At 42.3% G+C, this 25,985-nt stretch overlaps 1 protein-coding gene and 1 long non-coding RNA gene across 2 annotated transcripts in view; both read right to left on the bottom strand.

Moving 5' to 3' along the window:
* Positions 1-1,281: 1,281 nt before the first annotated feature.
* On the bottom strand, positions 1,282-3,496 carry LOC133266812 (uncharacterized). Its single transcript, XR_009742524.1, has 2 exons — positions 2,124-3,496; positions 1,282-1,897 (listed from the first exon to the last, which is right to left on the bottom strand). It is a non-coding gene; the product is annotated as an uncharacterized LOC133266812 (long non-coding RNA).
* An 8,808-nt stretch (positions 3,497-12,304) lies between these two features.
* RAB2A (RAB2A, member RAS oncogene family) overlaps positions 12,305-25,985 on the bottom strand; it is a 44,009-nt gene continuing 30,328 nt past the window's right edge. Inside the window, exons 8-9 of the mRNA XM_061448416.1 lie at positions 16,343-16,411; positions 12,305-13,943 (exon numbers count right to left, since the gene is read on the bottom strand). Of these exons, the coding sequence (XP_061304400.1) occupies positions 13,848-13,943; positions 16,343-16,411 (165 nt within the window). The 3' untranslated portion in view covers positions 12,305-13,847. The remainder of the gene's footprint in view (positions 13,944-16,342; positions 16,412-25,985) is intronic.

The raw sequence follows: 25,985 nt of genomic DNA on the forward strand, positions 1-25,985 counted from the left end.
TCCTTCCACTATTTCAGATCCACCCCTAAGAAAACAGCCTCATACAGAGTTAAGCTTAAAGCTCATGGAAGACTTCTGCTGCAACAGAGTAGCGAAGTCGTCCACTGTGGTCTGGATTTCACTGGCACAGAACACTTTAAGAGATGGGCCACAACTCTGAGTATGAATCAATACTCTGTTATGGAAACAGCATAATGCAGCAGAAAAAGAGAACACACTCCCACTGCAGCCTACATTAATTATTGTGGAGCTTGGGACATTCAAAAAGTGTGAGACACATTCAGCAAGCATGTCAGTACTTAAAATTACTTGTATGGTCTTTCCAGTTTCTCATAATCCAGCCAAACATATATCCCTTGTGCAGTACTTCATTGCAAGTAAAGACACAACTGCCTGCCTAAGTAGAGTTTGATCATCCAAGTATTTAAAACAATGCACTAGGAACTGAACCTTACAAATGCTGAATTTAAAAAATAATTTAACAAAAGGTACTCTGATAGTAGCAACTCAGAGATCTAGGAACACCGCACTTCATGTGTATATATTCAGAGCAGACATGTTAGATCTGATTCCCCGAGATGCTGCATACTTGTCATTCGTGCTGACAAGTATTTGTTGTTGGCATGTATTGATTTGAAAGTAGAGGTGCTGAATACCACTGAGTGCCAGTCCTGAAGAAGTAAACCTAGAGACACAGGCCAGTGTTAAAAGCACCACCACCAGCAGCAGCTGACCCCTCACTTTGTATCCCTCCACTCTGTACCTTTTCTGCTCCTGTCTTGTGTAGGTAACTAAAATTTGTCCTGTCTTTAAAGATAAACACCTCAGCTCTGCAGTGCTGAGGTAACTACCTGCCAGAAACTCACCTTTCCTATGCACAAGTTTGTTTATACTTTGGATATTACAAGTAACTTACACAATCACTGTATTTATTTGTACATTCTTGGCAGAGGAACAGAACTAACTTAGTTCAGTTCAGGCAGGAAGACCTGCTGTCCTCACTCCCTGGTTGCAGAGGAGGGAGGGGATGTGAGCTGCATCCCTAACACCATGGGTCATACTTCTTAGGCTGCTCACTTCAGTAGTGCTGCACCGAATGGCACAACTTTTAAACAATTAACCAATTGTTTTCTCTCTTAAAAAACACAAGCCAGAACATGCCGTATTTTTTGCACTGAGAGCACAGATCGTATCACGGCTTCTAAGGCAGCAGGGTTTGTCTGCAACTTAACAGAAAAGTTGTAAAACAGTTGCTAGAAGATAAAGACAACAGATGCAGTGTTAGCACTAATATTCACTGTTTAATCTGTGGTGCAGTAGGTTTCCAACATGGCTTTTGAGACAGAACACCGCACATGCTGTCAGGTTTATTATGTAATAAATAATACACCACACACCACATTCACTCTGCATTCTGTAAGGAAATATGAAATGCTGACAGGGAAGCTAAAAAGCCTCAACATGATGGCAGTTGTATTAACACCAACTTCTTTGAAACCAAGTTTAAAGATGCATCAAAGCTGCTCATTTTCTTTAGAGGCAGGCTTTATTTTTTCAAGTTACATTTGCTGTTGAATGACCACTGTTAAGTTGACATCCTACACCGTAAGCAAGGAAACTCCCCAGAACATCAATGAATCAACATAAGTAAAGGTAGATAGTCTAATACCTGGTTCAAGTGACCGCAACTCTCTTATATGTGCAGCTCAGTCTGAAAGGCAGGCAGTTCTCTGGGCCTGGATAAATGGGAATTGCAGCAGGATAGAGCGAGGAGCAGGAAAAGACCCATTTCCACCTGGAGCTGCTTTTTATAAGCCTCCTTGCTACCAGTGCTTACGAGGATTGCCCCATGGGAGCTTCGCTGACAAAGGCACAAATGCATAGTTTATTCTTGATCCTGAAAAACAAAACCAAAAGGAGAGCCTTTGGAGCAATAGAGGGATCATCTGTTCAGTTCCCTATGCCAGAGAGACATTTTTCTTTCACAGCTCTTCACAGATATTTAAGGCCAGCAAGCTGCAGATTCCCAAACAGAAGGAGCAGAAGCAGCAGTTATTGCAATAAAAGGGTCACTGTACTTGGGCCTTGGATTTCTGTCAAGCAGAAAATATAATTATACTTACAAGTTCTCCAGTGCCCATACCAGCATCATATCCAACACTTAAGGCTGTCCTAGGCCTGTTTTTTTTTTACATGTTTATACAAAAGCACAACGGTATCGTGAGGGTTATCATCAAAGCCAGTAAGTCCTTCAGCTTTCCTACCAATCCCTAGAAGCAATCTTCTGAAAAACAAAGATACCACTACACACACAGACACACACACACTAAAGTACTGAAAAAATTAAAGGCAATGTATATTTTTAAACCATCACTGTTTTTCCCCCTTGCCTAAATGCCATAAAATCCCAGCAGCTTAAACTGCTCTAAGAACTTAAAACCTATTATGATTCACTTCAAATCGCAAGTTTTACTACACGTTTTTCACCTCCTTTAACAATGAAACCTCAGATTCAGCTTTTAGCAGAAGTGAGACTATTGCTTCACCATGATTAGATATAAGCAAAGGAAAACAAACAAACGAACTTGGGGCCTAACGCTGTTGACATTTGTTCCACGCACTGTGCTTCACTGGGTACTGCTCAGCACTAGCACACATGGCAGTTTTTGCAAGATCATGGCCTTGTTTTAGTATAACACAATCAAGATAATTTTTACAAGGTCAGAAAGTTGGAATAAGAGGAAACAAAATCCAGGCCAGTTGTGCCTGGAATCAATTAGGCTTATGTGCTTTTCAGATGCTGCTTGTCTTTCTATTAAACAGCATTTCAATGTATACATACCATTAGTGTACACCCAAAAGTATGCACTGCACACACTGTGTTTCTCCATTTATTTAAACCCACCTAAACTAGGGACATCAGGAGGGTGAAAAAAAGGAGAAGAGGTGTTCATCCCAGAGCACTGAAATGGTTTTCACTTTGAGCTTACAGTTTACTTAGCTGCCTCTTCAATGATGAGCTGTTCAGAATGTCCAGGCATGCCTGTGGTGTGCTCTATCTGTCCATAAAGCAAAGGGAAACTGAAGTTGTCACCCAGACAAATACCAACTATGCCCAATGTCAACTTTCAAGCACTTCATTAAGACTTAGAGCAAAAAGAAAACATTATTTCATCTTTGTAAGATGAAAATTTACTGCATAAGCATGACATTTAGTATGGAATCATCCATGGAAGATTTTTCATTAACTGAAGCTGATTTTATGGGGAATTTGCAACTGCTCTATGTTGTTTTTTCTTTAGATGAGGCCAATCTAGTTGATACTAAAATTAAAGCCAGTATCAGTACAGAAGGCACATACAGGGATATAAATCAAATAGATTCTAGCTGCATTCATAGGTAAAACAGGAGACAGTAAAAATACTTACTTGTTGCTAATGTTGTGAAAAACTTTACAGACATAAAAGTTTAATTCCTTAACCACTTAAAGATCAAAATATTTACCTCCACTGCTTCTTTTTTCACCTTCATTTTGCCAAACTGTCCTGGGTTCGGCTGTAACAGTTATTCTTCTTAGTAGCTGGTGCAGTGCTGTGTTTACAAAACTAAAATGGGGTTTTCTCCACTACGATAACTTTATAACGTAAGAAGTTGAAATTATTTTGGAGGTAGCATTATAAATAATAAATTATAGTCAGTTATGTTAAAACCCAAAAACTTGATTTTTCAAGCATAATGTCTATATTGGGTCTTTACTGTAAATAGGCAGTCAAAGAACAGGGTAGGTATATACAGGTCAGCGGTGCTTCAGGTGGAGCTGGGTCAGAGGAGGGGCTCTGGGATGGGCTCTAGCAGGTTCGGGGTGGAGTAAAGAGGCTGAGCTGCCCTTGGGTGACCACCAGAGCCCCATGTCACAGGGGCAACTTCACTCACCCCCATCTCCCTGCACCCACACAACAGTGCGGCTCCACACCAGTGTAGTGGGGGGAGAACGCTCACGGCTCCTGGCGAGGCAAACACAACGTGAAGGGCGGTCTCCGGACGTCCTGGATAGGTGGCCTGGCCTAAATACACCAACAGCTGCCACGGCTATTGTAACGCTGGGGAGGGAATCCGCATGCAAAGTGCTGGCCTGACTTCCTGCCCCTTCCCAAACCTCTCCTTTAAAGGTTTAACCTCCATTGGTGGCCTGGGCCCTAGAGCCGCGGTCACCTCAGGACGGGCCGCTGTGCGTTGGGCCCGTTTCCTCAAGCCACTGGGTCGGCCGCTTCTGCCTGACGCCGCGCACACACGGCGGTAATTGGGACCGAGACGGGGAGGGACCGCAGCACCCGGCTCCCCTCAACCCAGATCCCAGCAGCCGCCACCGCCAACCCCGGACCCCCGACGGTGCTCGAAGAGGCGCCCGGGGCTGCGGCAGCACGCGGGCAGCGGGGAAGAGCGAGCAGCCGATGACAGCCGCCTCCCCGGGCGGGCCCAGACCGCCATCACCCCGACCCCACGGGACGGTGGTTGCCGTGGCGACGGCCGCGCTCAAGCGGCGGTCCCGGCCACCGGGCCAATCCCCCATCATCCCACAGGCTTGAGGGCAGCCACCGGCCTCCCCGGCCGCGCCCTCCCCGCACGTCACAGCGGCCGGGCACTCGCCGTCAGGGGAAGGAGAGCCCGGCAGCGGTGATTGGGCGCGGCCACCGGCCAATGGGTTCCGCCGCCCGACCGGCTCCCTCCCGCTTCTCGGCGGCGCAGCTCGGAGCGGAGCTGCCCCGGACCGTTCCTGTCTGTGCCCACGCCGGCCACGGGGCCCGTAGAGGCTGCGCTCGGTCAGGGCCGCGGTGTGCGGGGCCTGCTGCCGGCTGCCCCGCGCAGGCAAAGCTGCGCCCGTTTAACTTCAGTCCCCTGTAGGCGTATTTATTTCGGTTTAATAGGTGTTTATGGTACGTTAGCCAGGACCTGTTCCTAATCAATCCGAGCTAAATCAGAATAACGCTGATTTACAGCGGCCCCGGGGGGCTCGGTGCCAGCCGGGCAGGTTTTACCTCACAACCGGCGGTGGCTCAGCGCAGGCGGGCCCTGGTGTCCGGGCAGGCCCAAGCGGGACGGTTGGTCAGGCAGCTCGGGGCGTGGGAGAACGGTGGATCTGCTCAGCGAGTGGTGTTTCACCCTCCCTGACCGCCCGCCCTTGGGATGGCAGGACCGAAAACACGCGGAGCACGGCAGTAGGGTGCAGAAAGAGGAAGTTCTGGCACATGGATACAGGGGAAACGCTTTTTTTCAGTCCTGCCTTATGGTAGGAGCACATGGTCGTGGTAACAAGCCACAGCGCTGGGAGGAAGAATTACCTCATGGAACTGCAAGCCCTTTCCAAGCGAAGGTGGAGTCTGGAGCAAACAGCAGATCCCAGCTGATAGTGGTTGATAAGCCTGGGGAGCATGCACATCGCTGCTCTGTCTACCTCAAAAGCCTCCGTCTATCCTTGGGGAGCAGGAAAAGGAGACGGCTCTAATAGACTGGCTGCCAGAGCCCAGATAATGAGAGAGGTCTCCTCCTTCCTGCAGGAAGCAAGCTCACTGCTTGGCTCATGAAGCAGTAGTTTCAGTAGCAGCTTTCCCTCTGTTGCAAACCTGAACAGATCCCTTTCATTTTTGGTGAGCAACAGTAACTCAACGACTTTAGAACTTAAGAGCTCATGTGATATTGAAGGAAAACTGCTTTTTGCCTTGCACAGCAGTCAAATGGAAAGGTTAGAGGATGGAATGAAATTACGTACACCTTCAACCTAAAGCCCCAAAAGAAACAAACCCCCAACACTTGGAGGGTGCTTGGCCAAAAAAGTTGGTAATAGGCAACTGCCTTTTTCTCCTGTGACTGTCCTGAAGCCTTCTACTGCTAGGGGGTGACCTAGGAGGGGATTTTGTGGCCTCCATGCTGGCCTGTCAGTATGGAGGAACAGGCTTACTAAATGCTTTGTGCCTGGGGGTTCCTACCACCAGCTGTGGTTATCCAGCATTGTGGTATGTGTCCATGAGGCACAGCTGAGTAAGTGTCCTCATGGCTCCTACACTCCTCCCAGCTCCTCAACAGAGATAAACTTAACTATGTTAAGTTCATGTAGCAGCAGTGTTACAAGCAAACATCACTTCCTCCAGAGCAGACAAAGTGAAACTACTCTTTTTTTACCAGTAATAAAGGTCTTTCAGAAGAACAAGGACTGTAAATATGCCACTCCCTGTCTTTAATCATTCCCCCTAAACAGTCACCCACTCCTAAAACTCCGAGGAAAGGAAAAGGTGGGAGAAGTAATGGAAAGGAAGAGAAGCAAAGTAGAGAAAATGTGAAGAAACATATAAAAAACAAGACACAGAGCTCTGAAAACTGGAAAGAAAATACAACTGAACTTGGATTGGAATCCAGAGAAAATACCAAAGTATTAGTTTATGATGCACAGTGGTCAGTGCTGTGAATTTCTTCAGTGGTAGGGGTGCCCTTGCCTCTGAAGTTACATGGCTTTATAGAAAATCATTGGACAGGATTACAATATAGCACATACTTTACTTCACAGATTTAATTTCTGCTTCACATCAGTAGCTATGGAAGACACCACTAGTGTTTTAGTTTCTGTGCAGGAATGTTTGGCTTGGGAGATGAGGGTTGACCAACACCGAACAGGGAGAATCCACACAGCCTCCCTGCTGGATTTCTGTACCCCACTGGTGGCCCACAGACCTTCGTGAGGGATCAGAGAGCTCAGGTGAGTGGGTCACGCTTTGCTCAGAGGTTGCTGGACTGACGCTGAAGGCCACCAGAAACACAAACTGTTTTTGTTCCCATATTCTCCATCCTAAGCACTTTTGACATGAACTTAACCAGCAACCTGTGGGTGAAGTCCTGGCATCCTCACAAATTAAAATGTGGTAGAAGAAACAGAAAAATTTGCTTCCAACTACATTTGAGAAACTGGTACACAATCCCAGACATGGGTTGTATGTGGATTCAGGTATTTTTTAAACCAGCACTTGGTAAGTTAACTTTCCCCATGTCCTCTGCTGCTGTTTCTGTTTCCATCTCCGCTCCTACAAACCATTCGTACCTGTCCTCAGATTCTGGACACTGCCTCAACTCTGGTCTTCGTGTTGCCAACAGCAACAGGGTGCCCAAATTCAATGATTCCTCCATCAGAGCCGCCCAGTGCTTGGGTACTTGTGCAGCAGCAGCAGCTGCCCCGGTGGTGGTGCTCAGCTGCTGTGTCCTGCTTGTTAAACTGACAGCCTCTCCCTGCATCATCTTCATGGGCAACCACAAGCAACCCCATGGGTTGTCCTCCTGAGCACCCTTCTTATGTAACTGTCTTGTAAGTAACATTGCAGGCATTTTCCACATCTGAAAATGCTTTCCCAAGCTATAATGTGAAAACATGCCCTCTGCATGACTATTTTAACTTGGGCAAATTTATAATCATAGATTCATAGGTTAGGGCTGGAAAGGACCTTAAGATCATCTAGTTCCAGCCCCTCTGCCATGGGCAGGGACACCTCCCACTAAACCATGCCACCCAAGGCTTCATCCAACCTGGCCTTGAACACTGCCAGGGATGGAGCATTCACAACCTCCCTGGGCAACCCATACCAGTGCCTCACCACCCTTACAGTAAAGAATTTCTTCCTTATATCCAATCTAAACTTCCCCTGTTTATGTTTTAACCCATTACCCCTTGTCCTGTAACTACAGTCTCTAATGAAGAGTCCCTCCTCAGCATCCCTATAGGCCCCCTTCAGATACTGGAAGGCTGCTATGAGGTCTCCGCACAGCCTTCTCTTCTCCAGGCTGAACAGCCCCAACTTTCTCAGCCTGGCTTCATATGGGAGATGCTCCAGTCCCCTGATCATCCTCGTGGCCCTTCTCTGGACTTGTTCCAACAGTTCCATGTCCTTTTTACGTTGAGGACACCAGAACTGCACACAATACTCCAGGTGAGGTCTCACGAGAGCGGAGTAGAGGGGCAGGATCACCTCCTTCGACCTGCTGGTCACGCTCCTTTTGATGCAGCCCAGGATACGGTTGGCTTTCTGGGCTGTGAGCATACACTGAAGCCAGCTCATGTTCATTTTCTCATCAACCAACATCCCCAAGTCCTTCTCTGCAGGGCTGCTCTGAATCTCTTCTCTGCCCAGCCTGTAGCTGTGCCTGGGATTGCTCCGACCCAGGTGTAGGACCTTGCACTTGGCATGGTTAAACTTCATGAGGTTGGCATCAACCTCAATAATGACAATTGTTAGAATCATACCTTGGTCTCTTTTGAGCTGTCCTCTCATGGGTTTTCCTGCCTCCCACTTTTTTATGTCTAAGTGTAGGAAAAGTAAATGATCAGTTTGCAGTTAGTTCAATACATGGTACTGGGCTTCAGTTAAGTATGAAAGGCTAATTAGATCCTGCTATAATTCACACCAAATATACCGCAGTCCTGACCACCACCAAGATTCTGCCCAATATAAACATTTATACCTCTGATTCTTTAGAAAAGGAATTTTAAAAATCAGAACTATGCTGTGGGGGGAAGAGAACCCCAAAACATGCTTATGCATTGATTCATCTATGCTCATGTTGCCACGGCCCATTTTAGAAGCGTAATTTGGAATAGGAATTCAAACAGATATACAGTGTAGGGGCATGGATTCTACATGAACTTCTGAGCAGATTTTCCCTATGCCTCATTTCACCTCTACATCACATAGAGCCACACGATGCAGCAGTTAAATCCTGTGTCCGAGTATCAGATGCATGTTCCAGTTTAGTGGTCAAAACAATTTTCTGGAAATACTTATCTCCGCAACAGCAAGATTTGCAGTTCTGAAGGTTGCAATGAAATACAATGTTTAAAGGTTTATTTTTAAGTGAACAGTTAAGTGAACAGAATATCCTGAACAGAATATACCTGATAGTATAGAATATTTGTTAATCACCACTCCCCTGCCAGAAGTTTTTTAGGCTGGGGTAGAACTGGCTGCAGCACACGCTGGTTTTGTCTTCTCCAGCTTGGATTGCCTGCGGCATGGCTGCTACAGCAGCAGCCTCTGTCCTCAAGCCAATCCTCTAGCAGGAACACTTCCCCCCCCCCCCCTTCTCTTCCAGCTGCTAAAAAGCAAAGAATAAACTTTTAGCTATGCCCCTCCTTTATTGGAAGGGGAATAGGGTAATATGCTGTAATTGGTTTTTCATGTTTGCCAAGAGTCTGTTTCCTCTTATCATCCACAATATTTAACATGTCTTGTAATAGTTCCAAACATAATAAAATCTGTCCCAAGAATAAAAACGATAGATCCACAACATGCTGCTTTTTTGTCATGGTCTTGGTTTTGTAACATTCTGTTAGTAGTTTTTATTGCCTAATGTTGTGGTTTCTTTCATATGCAGCAGACCCAGTAAAGACATTTCATCAGCTCCTTACACAGCAGCAGTCAGGATTATTTACAAATGGAGATTTCAGTACCACATTAAAATAAATCACCACTGGGTCCTGCTAAAGTTACACTGCAGCAGTGTGGCAGAAGAAACTTCAGAGATTCCAGGGGGAGGAGCATTAAGTATATACAAATCTTATGTGTGATACCAGCAAACAAATTTCTTAAGATAGCCAAATAAAACCTGTTAGTCTTCCTTCTTCTCCCGTATCTCCTTCGCAATAGCGGAAGAGGAATAGGCAAATTATATCCCCACACGCATACAAAACAATATCCACCACATGTGTAACAAGTAACAGAATACAGGCAATACCTCCCCTCATGATTTTTGTATCATGCCGCAAGATCAGTGTAGTCTGGAAGGGACTTTAAGATCATCTAGTTCCAACACCCCTGCCATGAGCAGGGACACCTCCTACTGGACCAGATTGCTCAAAGTCCCATTCGGACTATCCTTAAAAACCTCCAGGGATGGGGCACAGTATATCCCTCTCTCCCTATGCCCCATCCTTCCATCCCCAAAGCAAATGCCCCATGCTGGGCAAACTCCCTTACATGTAGGTGTAAAGGATGTGGAACAATAGAGATGGAGAACAGCACTTTGCTCACCGGATTCAGTTTGAATGAAAGAATACCAGAATAGACTGGACAAAAAGGAGATAATACACAAGAGAAACTTGATTTAGGAGGAAAAAAAAAAACCAAAACCCTAACAACAGCCCTCTCCTCCCCCCCAAAAAACCCCAAAACAACAACCAACCAAAGACACCAAACAAAACACCTAAGAAAGCTGCATGACAATCAGTAGTGTCAAAACAACAGTCCATCAAGAGGAATCACCATATTGGGCATGAGCATTTACAAAAGCAATACTCTACTGGTAACAACTCTGAGAAAAATCTAGGCATGTTCAGTGACTCCGACTTAGAATGATTACTTTAAGAAACAAACTTTTAATGTCCAGTATAATCTTTTGATATTTCCAAGTTGTATTGATGCACATTCTTTCACTCAGATTCAGTTTAACTGTAACCTCAAGCCTGATAAGAGTTTTTCTTTTCTTCACAAGTACAGATTTAGTGCTCTACCAGTCACGGGTAAACTCTTAAAGCAGAAATACCTTTCCCAACTTAAATGTATGCCATTTAGCCTAAAACTAATCTCTGCCCTTCTAACCCCAACAATATATAGCTATTGCAGTTGAAGGCTCTCCAACTAGTCAACAACACAGTGAACCAAGTGTCACAATAAAGTGTAACATAGGGACAAGGAGACCTCTCTGGAACAGGGCACTCGCTGCCTGGCAGGGCTTCAGCCAGTCTCCTGTTATTTTGGCTTATCAGTAAGTGTTTTGGAAGTTATTTACCTTAAGTCACTGCAGAGCCAGATCTTGTACAAGAATAAATCAGAATGACTGAAGTCAACAGAAACACACAGGTACAAGACTGAAGGGGAATGTTAATCTTTTTATAATGAGTGCCAAAATTCTCAGAGCTTCTAATTTTAAGTAGAAATAAGAGACACAAGTCTTAGGTCATGGTTAGAGGATTTGTGATTCCAAATTTACTTTTCTGTAAGTTAACTATGGTTTATACCATTTGCTTAACTGGGAGTACAGGGACACTGCATCTTGGTACAATTTTTCCAGTATCAGGAGTTTTACATTATTACATTTAACAGTTGTACAAACTGCTGGGAAACAAACATTTTAATTCTTTGGTTATGGAAAGACAACCAATAAAAGCCAACTGGAATTCAAACATGAAAGCTCAGCAAGTTACCAGTCACTCACGTACAAGTAAAACCAAAACTTGTGAAAGCACAAGCTTGCAAAGCACATGCTCTAGAAATAAACCTTCCTGGCTAGGTTCTGTGCTATGTAATTTTCAAATTCTAATAGGATAAATTAGCATCGGGAGGGTCTCACCCCCCCCCCCCCCAGATTTCTAGTTGGCAACAAAAGGATTATGTATGAGCAAAGCTTGAGACAAAAAGCCAGCCAGAATGTGAGGGAACTTCAGTTTTGGTCCAAGCTTCTCTTTGAGAGTACCAGATTCTTAACATAACATGCAGTATAAGGCTGGCATGTAAGCTAGGACCAACCAGCAGGACCAGAAATCAATATGCACATGTGGCTGTAGTAAGTCACAGCACCTTCCCCCTGCTCTGCACCCAGTCCCCATAGCACCCCCAACCCAAAAAAAAAAAAAATAAAAAAAAGCGCACTGATGGGTCTGCTACAATAGTCCTAGACTCCTGGTCAAGTCTACACATCTTCCATGCTTTCAGAAGTTGAGTGGCTGTCAGAAGCTTTAGCTTTGTAAATCATCACCACTTAAAACAGGATGTTCTTCTCAGGACAATGTACAAATTCCCCTCCTCTACTCCCTTAAGGGGGGAATTTTATAGCTAAGAGAAATTTCCTCCCATTTGTAATGGACCTGAGGCTGCTTAACGGCTTTCTCCCATCTCGTCTCAAGCAACTGAGTTCTGCAAGACTGCCAGTTGCAAAAACTCTTTGAGCAGTTAATTCAAGCAAGTACTCATTCTTGTGAAGATCTAGGTACTACAAGCCAGTTTTCCCCCAGCATTGATGCAATTCAGTCACATGGTTTTACTGTCATGCAACACAGTTTTCATACTTCAAATCAAACAGTGTTTTATAGATGCAAACTTCATATAATGAACAGTTAACAATTAAAAGTACATAAAATGAGTAAGGTTTAAATAGTTGAGAACAATTACATTGCACTGCTTACAATGCTCCTATATGTGGAGGAAAGAGCTTAAGTCAGCAATAAATCCTTATCGGTTGTCCCTTCTCCCAGATACAAACAAAAGGTTCCACGTGATTTTTAGACTTGATTTAATCTCAGAACCACTGCTATGTTAACACCTGTCAGGCTGAAGTTTATTCACTTTCGGCATTAAAGTTCTGACACAGAATGGATGACATGAGGATCCATGTCCCCCAGGGTCGCGTTGCAGTCACTATTGGTCCAGTACGACAAAAGTTTTGCAGTCATTTCTTGCCTGTCCTGTCCCCTTACCCACGCCTGATACATAGACCATGGCCTAGCATTATTATTACCCTCTTAGCTGCGATTTATTTAGGTAAGACAAGATGCAAACTCAGTCATTTCCTCATTTGTAGGAAAAGTGACATGAATATTCTGTACTTTAACAAATAAACACTTAAATACAGGATTTTGTTTTGCACTCTTGCAATGCTTTCATGTGAGGCAAAACATACCCCTGCCCCCAACCACCACCATAATAAGTATCGAAGCGTTTCCAAGTTTGATTTTCATTAAGATTTCCAAACTGGCAGATTTTATTTTCACACCCTCTTCACAATAGACAAGATGCTTACCATATACTTAGGATTACAAGTTGCCACTAAAAGAAAACTTTACACAACCACTGTACATTTAGGTTGAAAAAACTGTCCTTCATGAAAAATATACCTAGAAATTAAGTGGTAACAAGAAAAAAACATTAAGAAAAGATTAACCTTTTTTTATATAATATGCCATTTTAAATTTATCAACTGTTCCTCCACTTTTCATTCATACTCTGTTTTTACCTATAGTATTTGTTAAGGCAAACAGCTAATCCATTTCTGAAGAGGTGCTGTGGAAATTGTGGACAAAGAGCAAACATTTGGCATTAAAATAGATAGCACGTATGTAGCCTCTAGTAATATACATTAAGCATTCCTCTTGGACTTCAGGATAATGAAGAGTGAGGATGAACATGCTAACAATGTCAAAAAGGCTTAAAATTTAGCGTCCAAGCAATTTCTATTGATGCTTCTGTAGTTTTCAAGCTCTAAGTAGTATAGAATTTATGCAAATGCATTAAAGAATTCTAGCTTGGCAAGTACACCCAAGCAGGTTATTAAACTATATATACAGAAAGTGATAAATACAGAATTAAAAGAGTCCTTCCGCTTCTCTTTATAGCCTTGAAAATTGACAAAAAACTTGAGGACAGCTCTACAATATTAAACATTAGGTAACCGCAGGAGGTGGGAAACCTAACTACACAAACTGATTAAAATACTCAGATGACTTTGTAGTGTTTAATACAATTCAGTTCGTAGTCAAGGGCACAAGACAACATTTAACAAAAATAATCACATCAATTGACCTAGAAATCAAATGTAAATAGATATGAATACAATCTCCAAAATCTGTCTTTAAGTGAACATTAACCATTTATTCAAAGTTATACAAGAATTTGAAGGATAAAGTCTTCTGCAACAGGAAACCAACTTACAAGTTTCATGTCTCAGTTGAACTGAAGTGGAGGCGAGCGGGGTGGGGGCAGGGAAGGGTGAACAAACAAGTTAGTAGGCCCCATCCAGGCAGCTAGAAAGTAAAAATGGGCTCAACAGCAGCCTCCTCCAGCTTGTTGTCCTCCTTGATTGCCTGCAAGCGTTGCATTGGTAGCAGCATGTTGAGGGCCAATTTTTATGCCGTTTGCCTGAAATGAGGTATAATACACAGTGTAATTATTGCAGAACACTATTATGCTTGAAAAGCTTCACAGCTTCACAGAATGGTTTGGGTTGGAAGAGATCCCCCTGCCATAGCCAGGGACACCTTCCACTAGACCGAGTTGCTCAAAGCCCCATCCAGCCTTGCCTTGAACACTGCCAGGGATGGGAGTGCCACAACTAAATGCATGCAATAAATACAGCAAAGTTTATATATCTGTATTTTTTTTTAAGCAACATGTGCTTAGCAGTTGAATATAATTTAAAGGAAGATGCTTTCCTTCTCATTTAAATTTAGTCTGTGTTAAACTCTGCAGCTTAAGCTCCAAACACAAAAACATAGAGCCAAAACTGTCTTTGAATACTACTTGGAATAAGGCTTTAAAAACACACAGCTTTCACTAGGAATGTGTAACCTCTCCCCTCTCACCAAAACCTCCATTAGTTTAATAGGTTAATATAAAACTTTTCCTCTCTAGACAGCATTTCTTTCTGTGTTGAATCAGCTGTAGAGGCTAAGGGCACACGAGTGTTCTGTGTCATCAATAATTTCTATGATCCCGAAAGACATGGCCACTTGCCAAGAACCCACACACAGCGTAGCTCTTTCATTCATCAAAATCACACTTATATCTTAACCCTCACTCCCTCAAGTGGATTTTACCTAAAAATACAGCACTTTGAGAAAAGTAATACAGTAGCTTCAGAAATTAAGCTCTTAAGGAAACTTTGCGTCACAGTAAATCTCAGATTTATAGCGCTTGGCAGTTGTTCTGCAACAGTGGTAGCCTTCGGGTTTCTGGCACTAGCTCAGTATTGACAGCAGCTGATGTGGTTTCTTTTCGCTCTTTGACTCCTCTTTAATAAAAAGCATGCCCTATGGCTCATTGGTTTTGCCCCCTCTGGGCTGATAGCAACTTCTTGAGGAATCAAGGAGCCAGACCTGGCATAAAGCCAAGTCAGTAGCACGGACTGTTGGCTCTTGACAGCATATTGCAATCAAAGCTCCGTAAGGCACAGTAAAGCAGTCAGCTACTATATGAAACTCGACAGATACAATGAGCATGCTTTTTCAGACTCTCTGAGTGCTGTCCAATTTATATTCCACTATTGAGTGCATTTTCTTTAGGAAAAACATTAGAGGAAATGTTGAAATTTTCATTGCTGAACTGAATTTAAAAGATGTTTCACCAAACCACCACATATACACACACATTCTCCAGTCAAAGTTAGTGTCTTTGAAGGATTACTATTCAAATCTTAGCTACAAGTTTCCTAATGCAAATCGTTTGCATGCTACTCAAGTTACTCATTAATTCCTCTCTGAAGTCATAGAGCAATACTTTTAACAGTTTAAGTTTTCTGCTGTTGGAATATATTAAGCAGGAACAGGTGAAGCTATTTAAGTCCTGCTAACTCCCTCAACTATTCTTTGAACAATTCTGCAAGGACTATAATGCTTAACAGAAACTTCGGACTCAGTCCCTGACAGAGAATGCACCTATTCACAGAACAGATACAAAGCAGAGAGTGGCAGTGCAGATTTTCACATGTGGTTTCACTAAGCACCTCAGCAACAACGTTTAGGGACATGCAGAATAAAAAAAAAACCAAACAAACACAACCTTTGTGCATCAGGAAGGACTGAACACTTCATACTGACAAATTTAAACTTTGTGTGATGTGGTTTTTTTATGGGAACCTTAGCAGAGAGCTTGTATGATCCTAACATTTCTACACAATCCCAGTATTTCTATTTACTACTGCTGAATTGGAATTTGTTTTCTACAGCCATGAACCTCGCTACTAACTGCTCAAGATTTTCAACAGCATAGTATCAACATTCAAGAAAAACATTAGAGGTCTTTCTAGCCTCTTGCATTAGAGAAGTACACCCTGCTCCACCTCCCCACCCCCACCCCAAACAAGTGAAGAGAGGCCCTGATAATCTGTAATTTCAGTAATGTGCATAGGCAAACCAGCTAATCTTTTATTCCCTACAGAATCCAGCCACCTAAACCAGGAACATTTCAAAAGTCTTTTATGTAACTCTCAAAGCAATCCCTCCCGTACACTGGACAGCTCATGGAGTGCATCTGGCATATCAACATGGTCCCCCATTTACATAGTGGAAAATTATCTTTGAAAACAGATGACACCATATGGAGAAGTGGATGAAAGTGGATTTTCTTCTCTTTTGGGGATTTATATTATTTTGTGATGCTTCATGGATGGATAGGGTCACTTATTTTAATCCATTTTTATCACAATAGCAGACAATTCAGCATCCAAATGAAACGGACAAATGTTTTACTGTCCAGCCTTCTAGTGAAAGCGAATTCTGTACATTTAAAAATCCAAAAGTGTTCAGAGTACAAAAACTTACCTCATTATTAATGTCAAAAACGCCTTCCTGAATTTTCTCGTAGATCTCCTTTGCAGTGTTAATAAATGCCTAAAACAGAGGGGAAAAAAACCACAAACACAGTGAATGTGATCTCCTTTGGTGCAAGATGTACTAACTGAAACCCAATCTCATGTGCAGGTGTTCCAGCGAGGCTTTTCTTTCTGACCTCAGCAGGAACAGGTATGACAACAGCATCCTAAAACCTACCCTGGAGTAGCAATGGATCACAAGCTGTTTAGAAAAACAGTGCCATTTTCATAACATCTGTATTCTACAATCTGTTGTCCAGTAATTACAGGGAAAAAGTGGTTTTTAAGATATATAAATTACTTTTAAATTATTTATGTCTGACCCTTATGGATAGCTTGTGTGGCAGATGGTTTCCCCTACCCTTAATATCTTTGTAATAGGCCACTCTAGATTAGAATGCTTAGCAACATAAAACCACAGGGTACTTACAATGATGATGTAAGGATGCTGTCTGCTGGATGAAACCTTATGCTATCATTTAATATTCACCTAATTTTCAGAATGTATTCTCTTTAATTAATCTTACAGGATAGGCAATAGGCATCTTAACAGTAGAAAGGAGAGGCCCTGGGTTTTATCATGATTTCTGAAAAATCTATTGTTTTAATTCAGAGAAAGGACTTTGACATTCAGGTCTGGGAAAGTGAACAATATAAATGTTTTTGGTTAAAGTTTACAATCAATTATTCCATTCTTCATCTCTCATTTAACTTTATAGGTCAAGTAATGCCTAAAATAATGTATAATTTAAGAGGTGATTAACAGCAGCTAATAACTGCAATCAATATCAAGCATATAGTTCTTTTTGCTGTAAAATACCAACACCATGCAATCATACAAGATAGCCTATCTTCTGCACAAGCCCATTACAGCAAATACAGATCTAATTCAAATATAAAAAAGTAAACAGGGTTCATGAAGAGGAACAAATCATACCTTTCCTCATTTCTACACTGGAAGCATTTGACTGCTGAACTTGCCACCAGAGCTTTGTTTCCTAATTAACAGGACTGATATGTTTTCACCTTTAAAGGCCTTACAGCTCCCCAGAGTAATCAATCTACTGCAGCTCAATTACTGCACCAAGCACACACCACAGCCAGTGAAGGAGACCTGAACGACTGCATCAGGAATGGAAAGATATGAATATGCATAAACTCTAAGTGGGTGATCGAATCATCACAGAGGGTCATGAGAATTTGCAGCAAAATAATGAGAAGAATTAATCATTGCAGATTCACAAGGCACTTAGGAAGCGAGTTCGTTTTTCAAACACGTGTTAGAGTTGAGGAGGAAAAATTGGCTTCTGGCCAACTACGAATTGATTCAAATTCCTCAGAAATTGAAGTTTTCAATGTAAGGAAAAGAATTCAAACTTATCTTGGTTTCTGATAACACACCAATTATTGTAATGGCCTTATACATGGTCCTACTGAAAGGCAGAAGTCAGTAACTTGGAAATCTACACAGCTGGAATCTGTGAGGACGCTTGCTTGCTTCTGCTTCAGTGGGACATTAAACAGAACTTCAAGTCTTAAAAATGCGTTATGATAACTTCATGTAAACAAGCACTTAGCAACTGGCACTTCTAACAATTCTAGACCACGTTGGCTAAGTACTCCCAGGCTCCTGTAAATTAATTCTATTAGATCTGTAAGAATTACTTTAGACCAGCAAAACTAGAATTTTAACACACTCCAAACTAACACAGCCGAGTCTAAGATATCATCTGGGAGCTACACTCAAGAACAGATCACTGCAGGAACGCCTCTATCCTCACAAAAAAAAAAAAACCTCAGTAAAACACAGCATGATTACACAAGTCAACACCCCCTCCCAACACAGTTACTACACATGTACTGTACAAAGCAAAACCACAGTAATACTAACTTCAGTAAAGACTATTTTAATATTAAACACTTTGCCTAAGAAACCACTGATCTGAAAAATCCAAATACTCCATTCATCTCAGGCCTACCATTTCAGTTGGCTCAAAAAGACATCATCTGACGACCACGTTCCCATCAGTGATTCTGGTGCACCACGTATTAGTGTTTAAACAGCACGTACTATTATTCTGTGTGGCAAAATGCCAGGCTGCACTGGGTCACATATAAGTAATTCCTATTTGAAAACAATGGTTTGACAAGAATATAACACATAATAAGTCTACCTCATGTTTTCTTCAGTTGGTATGGATTCTGAAAAGTTACTAATAATCAGCCACGAAAAGAGACATCCCTTGGGACTTCCACTTGTTTCTTTAATCCAGGCATCTTAAGTTACCTTATGCTTCAAAGCACAAGTGGACTCAAAACAACCACCTGAGAACTTCACTGAGAACAGCAGTCTACTCGCTTTAAGAATACCATATCAGATTTTGGCACTGCATGCTAGTGTCCCAATTAGCAAGGACAAGAAGGTGAGCTCTATAATTGACGACTTCTAAAAACCTCTTTTAATACTGCATGTTCTAATTCTTATCTGGAACATGCAGTATATACTATAAATTCTCAGTCATTTATGGGCAGTTTATCCTATTTGCAGATTAGCTGAGCCATGGATGCAGAAAGACAGAGCAATTTCCCCTCAAATGCAGTTTGGATTTATTAGACCACAAGCAGGGGGCTGCAAGAACACAGCTGTAGCACTTCACATGCCAACTTGGATCCAGGTGCAGTTTAGCCACTTCTACACAACACAAGACTTCAACCAGTAAGCCCCCATGGGCTCAGCTGGCTGCCTACCAAGCCTACTGCAGTTGCATTGTGCATTCCCCCAATGCTGCTGTTAATAAAATACTATACAAAGGTACTTGAACACTTCCACCGCAAATCAATTCAGGTCCAGGTTTATTTCACCACCCCAGGAGAGGCAGTACCAGATTCAATCTGGATTTATATGCAGCCACCTGAAAGATGGCAAGGCCCTAGCACATAATTATCTCCATAATGCATAGAAAGAAAAGACAGACTTTTGTAAAACCAGTATGATACTTCCAACTGTAAACATTCTAGATTTCAGGAAAATTAAAGAAACAACATAACTGCAGGGAAATGTCAAATTAAAATCACAAATTACTGATGCTTTTATATATGATATTACTGAATGTATTTGCACCACACCATTAAAAATGGTCATATACAAGTGAGCCAGTGATTTGGTTTTAATATAACAAGTTTACAACAAGGTGCTCGGTGACAGCCAGCATGGCTTCACTAAGGGGAAATCCTGCCTGACCAATTTGGTGGCCTTCTATGATGGGGCTACAGAACTGATGGACAGGGGTAGAGCAGTTGACGTCATCTACCTGGACTTGTGCAAAGCGTTCAACACTGTCCCACACAACATCCTTGTCTCTAAATTGGAGAGACATCAATTTGATGGATGGACCACTCGGTGGATAAAGAACTGGCTGGATGGCCGCACACAAAGAGTTGTGGTCAATGGCTCAGTGTCCAGCTGGAGACCAGTAACGAGTGGTGTCCCTCAGGGATCGGTGTTGGGACTCATCCTGTTCAACATCTTTGTTGGTGACATGGACAGTGGGATTGAGTGCGCCCTCAGCAAGTTTGCCGATGCCACCAAGCTGTGTGGTTCGGTTGACACGCTGGAGGGAAGGAATGCCATCCAGAGGGACCTTGACACACTTGTGAGGGGGGCTGATGCCAACCTTATGAAGTTTAACCATGATAAGGGCAAGGTCCTACACCTGTGTCAGAGCAATCCCAGGCACAGCTACAGGTTGGGCAGAGAAGAGATTCAGAGCAGAACTGTGGAGAAGGACTTGGGGATGTTGGTTGATGAAAAAATGAACATGAGCCAGCTTCAGTGTGTGCTCACAGCCCAGAAAGCCAAGCGTGTGCTGGGCTGCATCAAAAGGAGCGTGACCAGCAGGTAGAAGGAGGTGATCCTGCCCCTCTACTCTGCTCTCTTGAGACCTCACCTGGAGTATTGTGTGCAGTTCTGGTGTCCTCAACATAAAAAGGACATGGAACTGTTGGAACAAGTCCAGAGGAGGGCCACAAGGATGATCAGGAGACTGCAGCACCTCCTGTATGAAGCCAGGCTGAGAAAGTTGGGGCTGTTCAGCCTGGAGAAGAGAAGGCTGCGTGGAGACCTCATAGCAGCCTTCCAGTATCTGAAGGGGGCCTATGAGGATGCTGGGGAGGGACTCTTCATTAGGGGCTGTAGTGACATGACAAGGGGTAACAGGTTAAAACTTTTAACAGGGGAAGTTTAGATTGGATATAAGGAAGAAATTCTTTACTGTGAGGGTTGTGAGGTGCTGGAATGGGTTGCCCAGGGAAGTTGTGAATGCTCCATCACTGGTGCTGTTCAAGTCCAGGCTGGACAGAGTCTTGGGTGACATAGTTTAGTGTGAGGTGTCCCTGCCCATGGCAGGGGTGTTGGAACTAGATAATCTTAAGGTCCTTTCCAACCCAAACTATTCCTTGATTCTATTCTACGAGGCCACACCTAGGCTCTCAAATAACAGTAATACCCTGCTTTGCAAAATTACATTATGTGCAAGTGGGAAAGCGAGTCTTGCAAGATGTGATCTGGCTGCTGTGTCACACCTGCAACTACTGCAAAGCTAACGAAGGACATTTCTAAGTCACAACATACCAGTATAACATCACCTCAGATGATCTGTATAAGGAGTTTTCTAGATTATATATACATGAGAATCAAGAATTCTCACAATGCTCACTTCAAAAAAAACCCCAAGCACCCCAAAAAACAAAACCCCAACTACCAAACAGTACATATGCTGTATTTAAGATAAATAAGTCCTAAACCACGGAATGTAGAATTAAATCAACTCCAACATCTATTTTATCACACAAAATAAACACGTGATATTGGATTACTACCCTTGAGACAAAAACAGGAAGAGTGAATTCTATAACTGCTAAAACTGACATAAGAAGGGAGTAAGTTCCTGATACCTCTATCTTAGGGAAGCTGTATGCAGGAGTAATAATAAGCTAAAGGCACCAGAACGCGAGTTACAGAACCGCTACATTTAGTTTTCACTTGGCAGGTGTCAATAATATCACTACTCTTTCTTGGAAACCTAGTGCTGCGGCAGGTATTTGAGGACTTAACTACAAGCTGAGCATAACAGGAAAAAACCTGTAAATGATTCGCTGATACTTTTCAAAACTCGGATTTTGTGAGTTCATCTTTCCTTGGAATCTGCAGTGGAGCGGGTTCTGTACTATCAGCTTGTGGAACACGCTGCCCTCTGGCGGCAATATTCAAGTTAAATTTAGCGCTTAGAAACACAAATTGGGCAGTCATCATTTCTAGAAGCTTTCTTACACTTAAATGAGGAATACTTAAAGGTTAAATATCTTACAAATTCTAAAGCACGAGCCTCACCTCTGAGATCATCCAACACCTAGGATTTCCTCTGCCATCCTGATTTCCTATCTTTTAGCAGTGAAATACAACAGATTAGTATTAAAAAAATGCATTTGGAAGCAGTAATAATATGGACCACAAATGGATTTACCTCTAGAACATTCACCATCCCAGTGTACAAGAGATGCTGAATGGCCACTTAGTAGAGTGAGATCCCAAAGCGCTGAGCAGCTGTTTTATGCCCAGTAAAACAATACTTTTTACAACTAAATGATCCGTCAAAAAGTAGTCTAGGACACTACACGGGGTACAGAAGGGTTAATTTTCAAGCAGTAGGAAGTTGCTATATAATCAACCTACACCCCAAAAAGCACCCCAACCCATCTGTAGACTTATTTTTTAAAGTGAACAGTCACAAAACAAAATTGACAGCAATTTTGTATGTACCCACTGAAGTGCAATCTGTCTTGACAAGCTTACGGGAAGATGCACGTTACCAGAGCTCAAAGTATACTGAAACATCCTGCAGCTGCTGTTGAACAGTTACAAAGGACAGAGCACTTGAGGAAAAAAAAGATGACAAACCCAGAACTAAGAATCCATCTCTCCAGCAGAATCTACACCTCAGGCAGGTGGCCATATCATACCTTTCCTGCTCTTCTATAAAGTACAAGACCCTTGATTAACTGAGGTTTTTTATTCTGATTATACTCCGGGATGCTCTCAAGAACCCTGGCAGAGGCCGTGTTCCTTACTGCACAGATGGGGTATGGTTCAAGGGTTTGCCACAAGGAGGTAAGAGCTGTGAATCTTCACTGGAGACAGGTGCCCTGTCCTTTCTCTCACCCATAGCTGAACTGACATGAGCTTCACCTCCCTTTTCTCATGGAAGAAACTGGCTGAAGTGCAGCTTCACAGAGCTGAAAAGTCACAGAACTTTGATTCTGAGGAACTTGAAGGAATATTGGCTTTGATACAAGTTAAGATAGACTTTTTTCCCCCCTAGACTCATGAGCTAGAAATCCTGCTCTCTTGCAGGTTCTAGTCAGATTACATCTTGTGTGTCACTTTACCTTACTATGAAAACTACTAACAATTAGTTGTGTTTAGAGAGAATGCGGAAGGGGGGGGGGGGGGGGAACTGCCTCTAAAAACCAGTTCAAATTTAGCAGCTGTTAAGAATCACATCCTTTCCATGAGATTTTCATTTTTATCCTTCTGAATATTAGAGAATCCATCTTCCTTTCCTTGTCTGTGAATGAGCAGTACTGCTATTGAAGCTTCATTATCCATTTAAGCAAAATTATGAAAGAAGTTGCCTGAAGAGAAAATTAAGTTACAGCTGAAACAAAACCATTGAACGACCCTCCAGCTACATGTAGCAGAAGTGCTCAGTCAAAACCGCTATTCAGATTTGATCCTAAATAATGAATCCATTATTGCATTCTATTTATGTGCAGACAACTTGGAATAACATAGACCATACTCTTAAAGATGAAAGTTTGGCACAGGGCTATATAATTGCCTTCATATGGGAAGCAACTTACTAAAACCAATTCCCACATCAGGAATCAGTGATACATTAGTACAGCCCAAGTGAGATCTGCTTCTGAACAGTGGTGGCATCTAGCACTGGTTTGACCAGCATCCAAAAAGCAATTTTGCTTAAGGTTGATTACATTCACAATTACTAAAAGTAGCAGTCTGGAGTGCAAGAAGAATGCACAAAGTTATTCCAGTTTCCCAAATACAGGCAGGTGCCTTACTTCCCGAGACCAATGTATGTTAAGTGGATTCAAACAAATGATACTCCAGGGACACAAAGGTAAGTACTGTGTGCTGTAGGAAACTGTATGATCACCTGAGTGGATTCTGCTCTGCCTCTCCAGTTAAGACACTGCTCAAGCAGAAAGCACTTTACAAGCTCTGAACTGCACATTTCAGATAAGACTACAATTAACAGTCATACAATGTTGTTGAACTACCATGAAAAACCAAATGTGATAAAATTGTTTATGCCTCTTGCAAATAAGAGAAAACACTTCTGTGCAGTTTTAATGCAAGGTCAGAAAGTAACTGATGTTACGATGCTATGTGCAAACATGCCCGGGGTTTAGACCACAGACTTAAGCATATACAGGTGGAAAGCCTGCTGACAGGTACTAGTGTTTAATTAGAAAAAACCCCAAACATAAATTACATTGAATTTTGCAAACAGTACTTCAGAGTGCACATCCCCCATCCACAAGCCAAGAAAGTAGAACAGATATAACCATCAAGAGTCTAAAACTTAGCACTAGATTTCTTTCATCATTAATTAAAAACGAGTCCAATGTTTCAGGTCAAATGTAACTATGCATTCTACTGGGAGAAAGCCAACAGCCATGCTCACAGTGTAGTAAATTACTGAACACTCCAAAACACAGGCAAGATTTTAAACAGAATTCTAAAGAGAAATGCACTAGTGATGTAGCTTAGAAATCACTGAGGAAACAAACCACAAAAATTTAGTTATGTTTTGATAGCTGGGTATCTTGATGGCTTTATACAGAGGCTAAAAGGAAATCAACAACAAACCCCCCCGTTTAAATAAGTAAGATACTGCTGATGAGACTAGTATAACTGGCTTTGCACTGCAGTCAAATCATAACCCTGTGTTTAGCCTTCCTCCTATATTCCCAACATATCAGCAACTCCTCTCACCCAATCCCATTCTGTAATATACATGACGATTTAACTCTGTGGCCACACTGAATTCTTAGCAGCCTCCACAAGCTACTACAAAGGAAGGGCCTGTATCTACTTCCTGCTCCCAGCTATCAATTACTTATTGTGTGAACAGGGTATAAACATCCCCTAACAGCCTCACACAAGATAAACAGCTAACAGGATATTCTCCCCTGCTAAACATTTCTATCAAAGACATAGGTTACAAGACATAATCCTGAAGAACACAAAGAACATTTTTAAACTGTCTTAAGAGCAAGCACTGAACAGGTCAATGTACTACTACAGACTGACTAAGGCATTACACAGTGGTGGAAACTGGGTTTAAACAAGGGAAACAGCTTGAATAACATTAGTGACAGAACATTATTTGTTCATACAAACAAGTAAAGAATCCACCCTTAACTTGCAAACATCTACAACCATTTGTGATGCAAGGTGAGAAAAAGTTGGGTCGGAAACAATGTCAAACTGATCAAACAAAGTCTAGAGGCTTGTCTTGGATGTTTCTCTGACAAGAGTGACATTTTCAACTAGAGACAAAAAAAATCCGTTAGGGGAGAAAAGTCTCCTCTGGCCATTTAACTGTTTCTAATACAACACAAGAGACACATGCTGCCAAGTTTCAGCATTACATCTGCATCCACAAACAAGACCTTTATGGCTATCTGCTTGTGCTTTACGATGCGGATCTGTTTACTTAGGTAGTGCCACAAGTCTGTTCTGACATGCTGTGCCTCCTGAATTCCCCAGTGGCAAGCATTCAGGGTACAGGAGCCACGCAGTTACTAGCACTGTTACAGCAGGGCCAGGCACTAAGTCTGGATGTAGAGTACAGTCAGTATTAAGTTAAGAAATGAATGCTAGACCTTGCACTGGATGCTGCAGAAACACTCCTGTGGTAAGCAGCCTAAGCTTCCCAAGGTAATAGGACAAACTTGATAGCACACAAGGCAATGCCCCTACCAAAGCAGCCTTTCAGAAAATGTGGAATGTTGCCAGATAACCCACTAACTGTGTGGGACTGAGAATAATACAGTAACCTATACAGCAACAGTGTCTCAAGAATAATTACAATGGCTAAAAAGCACTCGCTATTGTTTTTTTACACCTATAGGGCAGAAGCTGGAGAAGTGTTGAAACTTACTGATGTCAGTCAAAAGATATGTAAGAATGTATCTTCTATAAACTCAAAAAACTTGAAAATACGTGAGCAGAAAAAAAGGACTGCTGTCACCTTGCAGTTTTACAAAGCAGAATAATTTAATTCAGAATACTTCTGAATTATCTTTTCCCCCCCCACAAAAAATTACCTCAGAAGATTTTTAGAAGCAGCCATCCAAAAAAAGACATGTATACCTCATCTTCCACTCTAAAAACATGTATCAAAGCATTTTTGTTAAAATAAATAAATAACTAAATTTCTGGTGACTGCTGTTTCCTGAAGCCATGTATGTTTATGACATACACTGCTTTCACGTACTGAGCTATGTTA

Source organism: Pezoporus flaviventris, unplaced genomic scaffold, assembly GCF_033815535.1.
Source record: "Pezoporus flaviventris isolate CSIRO_AGI_PZ_B2104156 unplaced genomic scaffold, CSIRO_AGI_Pfla_v1 ptg000007l, whole genome shotgun sequence".
In the NCBI taxonomy this organism is placed as follows: domain Eukaryota; kingdom Metazoa; phylum Chordata; class Aves; order Psittaciformes; family Psittacidae; genus Pezoporus; species Pezoporus flaviventris.